An 8,391-nucleotide genomic window follows, 5' to 3' on the forward strand; every position below is an offset into this window, starting at 1 on the left:
TAAATCAACAACCAATCAAGGAATCAATGCACAAGTAGACATTATATTTACTTCACCTTCCATTCGGTCAAAACAAGCAAGTGTAATTAATTAGCTATTTTTCCTTCAATAATCAGGCAAAGTTTTTTTTCTTCAGTAAAAGACTATCATCCAACAAGTATGGCAATTGCCAACATGCTTTTCGACTAAAACAACAAATTAAGAGAAGAAATTAGACACAATATACTGCAACTTACTTACCTTCCAGTCCGCAAAAGCCACCTATTTATTTGAGGATAACCAGCCACTAAAGTGTCCATTGTTATTATCACACTGAGCTGACTTCATCTTTTTAGTTTAGAAACAGTATTTAATTTATGCAATAAACAAAACTTAAATTACAATAATTGATTTGTTGTAAAACAAACATACAACGATGTGAAAGTTTGGAAAGAAACCAAATTATCCAAAAGGGTGTCAAGAAAACCTTGTTGAATTCAGAAACATTTTGAACCAAACTGGTTCGGTGATAATATATATAAATGAACAAAATGTCAAAAAAAATCAAAAGCCTTATAAATCCATTTAAATGTAAATATTAAAATGAAAGCAGGTGATTAAAAAACACAAATATTGAGAAAAGAAAAATCAGAGGAACAAAAACAAAAAGTGCAGCTTAATCAACAATAGAGAAGGCACAGCACACAAATATTGTTGTACCCAGAGAAAAATTCCCTTTGTTACAGAAGTTTTCCCAACTTTGAGACCTCAAAAGTCATTTTCAAATAAGTGAAGTTGTAATAAAGAGGAATTGCAACATTCTTGTTACAGAAGAAATAGTGCCCCAAGAAAAGACAGTTATCTTATGCACTTTTTGTCTCTATTTGAATTTGAACAACAGGTGATTATAATCCCTCAGTTTTTTTACCAATCAAGCCCTGTTTTTAAAATTAAGCAAAGTCAATCTTGCCATCAATTTTCATCTACCTAAATAAATTATAATTTTCAATCCAAAATTGTAAAAAGTTTATGATGAATTTGGAATGTGAAATACATTTTTAAGAAAAAAATTGGTCATAAGAATCATAGGTTAAAAATTTAGTAAAAAAGGAGGAAATCTTGGGGTGATATTATGGAGAAATTTGATATTTTTATTGGTGGATTTTGGAAACAAGTTAAAACATTCACTAAATTTGTGAATAATTTTTAGTTGAAATTGAAATTTGATGGTTTTAAGTAGAAACAAAGAGAGAGTTTTTAGTAGCATTTATAGGAATTGTGGGTTTAAATTCAAAAAACACAAATTACCTACTTGAAAGACCAAAAGTGCAATTAAACTAGAAAAACCTGCATGACATGCCTAATTGAGGAACTCTACCATGTAAAAAGTTTCTAAAAATGTGGAAATTTCACAGGCAGGTCAAAATCAAACTTATTTCAAAAAATTTGTTTTTTCGATTTAAATTCTGATTGATTTTATTTATTATTGGTGCATATTTATATATATGTATGGCTGTCAAACCTGCAAAATAACTGCAATAAATTAGGTTCATATACTGTTAAACAGAAGCAAAAGAAAAGCAAAACTTGACAAATTGGTTTCTGACCAATTTTAATAATGGGGATAATAGCAATAACAAATGGCAGTTAACATATTAGGCACTTCACCGTATTTTGAAAAACAAATAAAAAGTATTGTAAGAATTAAATTAAACAATCAAAAAGAGAGGAAAAACAACATTCAATAACATAAAACAATGGCAAGCAGCTCTTGAACACCAAGCTTATGAGGCATAATGGTCCACACAAACATAAAATTAAAAATATAATTTGTTCAACATACCAAACCATAGAACAGATAAAACTATAGGTTCAAAGTACTACTAAAAATAGCTCCATACGTTTTTAGAAGATAAACTAAAAGTCGATTTAATACAATGTTTTGAAATGGAAGAAAAGATGAAAAAGTAGGCAGTGAAAACAGAACACTGTTTGATAATTAAATCTGATCATTGTACTAAGTTATATATTTCATTTAAAACACGCCAATTGAATCAGCTCCTTAAACTTCAGAAGAATCACCATGCCAGTAATAAAAGACTGATGCACTTATGTTGAATCTGCAAAATGAATAAAAAGCATGAAAAACAAGTTGAAAATAGAAAGGAAGGGTCCAAAATAAAAAGCATGAAAAACAATTTAAGCTGAAAATAGTTAGGAAGGGTCCAAAATAAAAAGCATGAAAAACAATTTAAGCTGAAAATAGTTAGGAAGGGTCCAAAAACAAAGACTTTGCAAATTTGGTTGAAAAATATTAGAAGCCAAACAACAAGCTCAAAATGATTTGACAATTGAACATGTGAATATCAAAGTAATGATACAAAATGATTTATTAAAAAAACTTCGAAAAAAAATGTTTATTAGCCAAAAATAGTAGAACGCCACTAACCAAACAAATAAGAGGCAGTAAAAGGCATGCTTTAGTGAGAGAAAATCAAGAAAAAATATTATAGATAAATTGGTTAAAGAAACACAAACGGATCATAAGCAAGAACATAATAGGACTATAGAAGTTAGTGCAAACAAGAGAGAAATAAGCAGAAATAAAAATTTCTGAACAACAAACAAAGCCTTTGCAAAATCAAACTGAGACTACAAACAACATTTTAACAGAGGCTTCCAAAAAGCACTCTATCATATGTGATATCCTTCAAAGATTCATTGCTTCCCAAAATTTGGAGTAAATAATAACGCATATCCCCTTTACTCTCATGAAATTGTCAAATAAGAATTCAAAGAGGGTTAGACATAGACCTCCTACGCAGGAGCCACTGTACCATTTACAATAATTCCTCTAAAATATTAACAATTTACTTGTCTTTTATGTCAAAATATCCAAAACATACCCAAAAAGTTGCCACCATTTTGTTGGTGTGATCATAATTAAAAAATAATTTTTTTTTAATCAAGATAAAGTAATTAAGCTTGTCCAATTATTTGATGTGTGTTCCATTGAAAATAAAGCTATGAGCATTAAAGGAAAAACCATGTACATTGTTATGCAATGTGTTATTGATCGCACTATGTGTGAAGTGGTTAATTCTCAATCTAACAGTAATCGTCGAATACCAAACACAGAAAAAACCATAGACTATTTTTTGGCTGAGAATGACTGAGGAACTAGAAGGTGAAAAAGTAAGCAAGCATATTCCAAAAAGAGCATAAGAACTCCATCATACTAAACTCTAACAAAGATCATAATGGAGATCTCGCAAATGACAAATCATGAGAAAATGGAAACTAATGAACGTAAAAAAGACAAACCAAGGAACTACTACAAGTTTGGTTTGTCAAAAATGAAAAGCAAGGAAGAGCGTGAACTCGTGATATACAATCAATGTATCCTATTTCAGACCCTTGAAAATTTGATACTATTAGACCCAAAAAAAAACTAGCTTGCTTTACCTTTCTCCAAAAAGCTTCCCTATTTCTCATCACAAGTGAAAAGTAAAGCATCTAACAGATGTAAAAAACAAGCTTGCTTTACCTTTTTACCAAAAGCTTCTCTATTTCTCATCACAGGTAAAAGATATAGCATCCAACAGATATAAATAAAATAACAGACTAAACTGCAGGAGGACAAATCAATATATTCAAAGAAAAAAAGGTATACCATCAATTCGACATACCTGCCACCTAGTGCCCCGTGTAAGGTGCAGCACCACCATATTGGCCTCTTCCAGAACCACCTTGTCCAATCTGCTGGTTCGGGTATTGCAGCAACCCAGCCTGTGGCAATGTATTCCCATATGCTCCCATAACTGATGAACTTATAGTAGGCTGAGCACCGTATCCATTCTGAACTCCATGTCCCGCAGCAGGAATACCTGGATTAACCCCACTACTTGTTCCAAGACTCCCTAACAAATTAGACAGCCCCAAAGTAGCACCCTGAGACGCAAGCAGTGCCGTCAACGCCTGTCCAAGAGCAGGAGTTAGCACCGGGTTCAGCCCAGAGGCAGCCGCCTGATTGTACCCGGCTGCTGGTCCTGTTGGTGCCATTAAATGCCCTCCTGGTTGGCTAACTGCAAGACTACTACCACCAACATATCCAACATTGTCATTTCTCTGATATTGTGTCCTCTGAGTCAATGGATTCAATTGATTCAATGGATTCACATGTTGCTGCGGCAACGACTGCTGATGTTGTTGTGTCTTCACAACCTTAGGACCATCAATTGCCCTCTGACAATGCAAAATATGTCCCTCAAATTCCTTATGAGGCTCCTCCAACGCCCTCCTCGCACTCTCAGCACTCTTATAAACAAACAAACAAAACCCTTTCGGCTTTCCAGTCACCTTATCAAGCCCTAAAGGCCCTTCCTCAATCTCTCCAAACCTCGAGAAAAAACCAAACAGCTTCGACCCATCCAGATCAGGACCAACATTACTAACATAAATCTTCCTCTGTGTATACTCCGAGCCTTGCGGAACCAACTGTGGCACTGGCTGCGGAGTTTGCTGCACAGGACCAATAGAAGCCAGCTGGCACGCCGTCATTCTATTCCCAATCTTCTTCTGTGGCTCCTTCAACGCATTTCTTGCACCACTTCTTCTCTTAAAGAGAATAAATCCATAACCCTTAGATTTGCCAGAAACCTTATCAGTAACCGCTTTACAATCCTCAATTTCACCGTACTGTGAAAAAGCATTAATTAGGGTTGCTGAAGTTGTATCCCATCCCAAACCATGAACAAAGATTTTCCGATGCGACGCATCTCCATCAGCAATTTTCCTGATCCGATCAGCAACATCACGATGCTTAGAAGCAGCTTCACAAAGAAGACTCGCGATCTGTTCTTTTGTGAAAGGTTCTATAAGCTTCTGAATCGGTTCATCGTCTTCGTCTTGATACTCTCCACCACCTTGAATTTCTTCTTCTTCTTGTTCTTCTTCTTCTTCCTCTTCTTCTACTTCTTCTTCTTCCTCTACTTCTTCGTATTCAACTTCTTCTTCAACTTCTTCGTATTCGTCGGTAGGGATGTATGGCTCCGGTTCAGGTTCTGGTTCGGGAACCGGTTCGGGTTCCGGTTGATGTTGCTTGAGTGGAGGTTCCTCTGGTTGAGAAGATTTAGTTACGAGCTTTCTCTTTCTCACCATTGTTGTGTGGGAAGTGAAAGTGGTTACTAGGGTTTTCAGATTTGGGAATCAATCACATTCACCTCACTGCAACGTGTGTTTTTTGTAGAATAGAATAGAATAAAATAACAGTGTGGTGTGTGTGTGTGTATACGAAATTTTTTTATTTTTTTATACGAAAATGTCATACATTTTTTATCGAAAAAATGCCACACTTTTTAAGCCGCCACTGTTTTTATTTTATTTTACGGATATTTTTCTTACCATACCAAATTATTTTTGGGTGAAATTCACGTGTTAAAAAATCTGTATATGCTTAAATTGTGTGATTTGGCCGTTAAGAAATTGTGTTATTTTGCTAAAAAGTAAATGAATAAATTGTGCACCACTTTTTTTTTACTGGGCCTGCTTGTTTGAGAATTAAGAAAAATGATTTTTTTTAAAAAAAAATCATTTTCAAGAAAATCATTTTTATTGTAGAGATTTTGAAAAAAATCTAAAGCTATTTGCCGTTTGTTTACAATCATTAAAATTTTTTTTTTTTAAGATGGTGAGGGATGATGAATGATAAAAAGATGAATTTTGATAAAAAAACTATTGAAAATAGATTATCATTTTGATGAAAAAATGATTTTTTTACTAAAATGATTTTTTAAAAAATATGAAACAAACACAAGTAAGATAAAAAATATATATATATATTTTTTTAGGAAAAATAGATTTTTTTGGAGAAAAATCTGAAACAAACAGGTCCATTATTTTTATCAATTTTGGTCATCTACATTTCATTTATGGATTTAATTAATTTTTTTACCTAATGATTTTTTTTTACCATGATATTGTGGGGAACACAAGGTGAGTTCTCTCACCTCCTAACTGAATTTTTTTCATATGCATGAACCTGAAATCACAAAATTTTAGTTTTATATTCTTTGTAAGTGAGTAAATCACAAAATTCATTGTCCGAAGTTGTAAGGATGACATATTTAATTATGAGGAGAGTTATATTGACTCCAAGAGTAAGTTATAAAACTACTCCAAATCACGGTCTTTGATTTTAATATTCACTAGTGGGCCAGGCAAGCGCGTTCCGCGTCTGCCTGTGTCTAACTTATGTTAAAAAAAATATGTCTTATGTTATTGTGAGTTTGTTAATAAAAAAAATTTGTTACTACTAAAAAAAATCAAGGGTATTGTTGGTATTATTGTTAAGTATTATTTCAAATTATAGTAAAGAGCAAAATGGACCAAAAAAAAGTCATCCCAAACTCCCCTATCCCCTTTATATATTGTTAGGGTCTATTTGGTGCGCATCATAAGATAGTGACAGGATAGGATATAAAACATAATAATGATAGGATATCAACATGATAACAATTATCCTCAGTTATCATATAATGTGTTTAGTGCACACAAGATAACAAATATGATAACTATTATATCATATTTTTAATACATACTTGCTCATAATAATATGATAAATATATATATAACATATTTAAATCAAAATTATCCTTGTAAAACAATTGTTATTTTTTAAAAAATTATTTATTAATACTTTCAATTTTATAAATAAAAAATATAAATAAGTAATCAAATAAGTTTATATAATTTTAAATAAAAATCATGAGAAAATAATCAAGTTTAATTTTTTATATGAATCATGATCAAATAATTAACTCCATGATATATACATGTTAGATAAGCTAAATAAATATGGGATATATCTCATACGTAAATAATAAAACTACCATTGCAAAAAGATTATATTTAATTTGTTATAAAATTTAAATTAATATTCCTATTTTATAATTTTTTAGTAATTATTTTACTTTAAAATATTGTAATTTAGTAGAATTTTGATTTTTTAGATTATATTTATTACAATTACCCTTGTGAGAAAATTGCATATATACTTAAAAATTAATTATTTTATTATTAATTTACTATCAAATTATTTTATTATTTATATTTTATTAATTTTCATTTTTATTTTAAAATATATTTTATAGAATAAATCGATAATTTTTTTCTTGTCCTATCCTGCCGGTAACCCAGCTCAAATTCAGGATAAGAATTTTAACTAGGGAGACATGATATGATAAGCTTCAGGATTAATTTATCATATTCTGCTGTCTCACCAAACACTGAATTAAGACAGAATATGATACAGTTATCCTATCATGTCTCTTATCCTGCCCACCAAACGGGCCCTTATAGATTAATGGCTAAGATTGATTGATCATAAAACACAAAGTGAGACTTTTTTTTTTTGTATTGGAAAATTATCAAAACATACTTTAAATAGAAGAGAATGAATTAATTATAATTATGAAAACAATGATTCCTCTCTCTAGCTTGTTTTTTTTTTTTTTATGCATAAAAAATTAACAGCAAGAGATAAAATAGATCTTGATTTTAACGATGTCATGTACATTAGTCTTTCGGACGACTTCCAGCAGCATGATATATAGTAAATTAATTATCTAGTAAACGGTATAATTATATGACTAATTTGATAAGGCATGTGTAATTTCCATTCAAATATTCATCTCTTCTTCCATGAGTTTGTCAAGCAATAAAATATGAATCATTTGCATGAGAATCACATATTTGAATTGGTGAAATTATCTAGAGCAGAAGAACACTCTAAAAACAAAAGAGCATTCAAGATAAAATGTGAAGAGAATAACTCTCAACCAAAATGCAAGACAAAAGTTATGAGAATAAATTTTATGGGCTTTATCTTCCATCTTCCATTTTTATAAATTCTCAACCCATACTAACCCTAAAACTAAGCCTCATTCATTAATCCTAATACCAAACCTAATTCTAACCCTAGGTTTTCTATATTTCTCGCTAAAAACCTCTTCTCACAAACACTCTCTGATTCATACTTCCATGTGTCTTCTATGTATATTTCTCCCTGTATTTTCTTATGCTTTCTTCTTCCTCATAAATTACTGAAAACACATGCAATCTCCCATGTGTCCAACATGCACTCCTTAACTGTAATCATCTTTCTTTATAAATACCACCAATCTACTCATCTATCTTATCATCAACAAATACCCTTTCAACATCATCATTTCTCTTGACACAAAAATGGCTAACTCAGGTGAATATGTTTTAACTTCATATCTTGCTTTTTTATTCTTAGTCTTGCTCATGTTTTTTTGGTCTTACAATTTGTATGTATAGAAATTTATGTGAAGAAGACCAAGATTTCTGAAATTTCGGGAGGAAAGATTGATTTCCAGATAAGGGTTCGAG

General features: G+C 31.4%; 1 protein-coding gene across 1 annotated transcript; it reads right to left on the reverse strand.

Moving 5' to 3' along the window:
* Positions 1–1,724: 1,724 nt before the first annotated feature.
* LOC123888750 (UBP1-associated protein 2A) lies at positions 1,725–5,264 on the reverse strand. Its single transcript, XM_045937907.1, has 2 exons — positions 3,669–5,264; positions 1,725–2,099 (listed from the first exon to the last, which is right to left on the reverse strand). The coding sequence occupies exon 1, from the start codon at positions 5,137–5,139 to the stop codon at positions 3,676–3,678; it is 1,464 nt and encodes a 487-aa protein (XP_045793863.1). The 5' UTR covers positions 5,140–5,264; the 3' UTR covers positions 1,725–2,099; positions 3,669–3,675.
* Positions 5,265–8,391: the final 3,127 nt, after the last annotated feature.

This window comes from Trifolium pratense, linkage group LG6 (genome assembly GCF_020283565.1).
Source record: "Trifolium pratense cultivar HEN17-A07 linkage group LG6, ARS_RC_1.1, whole genome shotgun sequence".
NCBI classification, from domain to species: Eukaryota; Viridiplantae; Streptophyta; class Magnoliopsida; order Fabales; family Fabaceae; genus Trifolium; species Trifolium pratense.

Coding starts and splice junctions, on each gene's coding strand:
- LOC123888750 (XM_045937907.1), bottom strand. CDS start 5,139: ATGGTGAGAAAGAGAAAGCTCGTAACTAAATCTTCTCAACCAGAGGAA.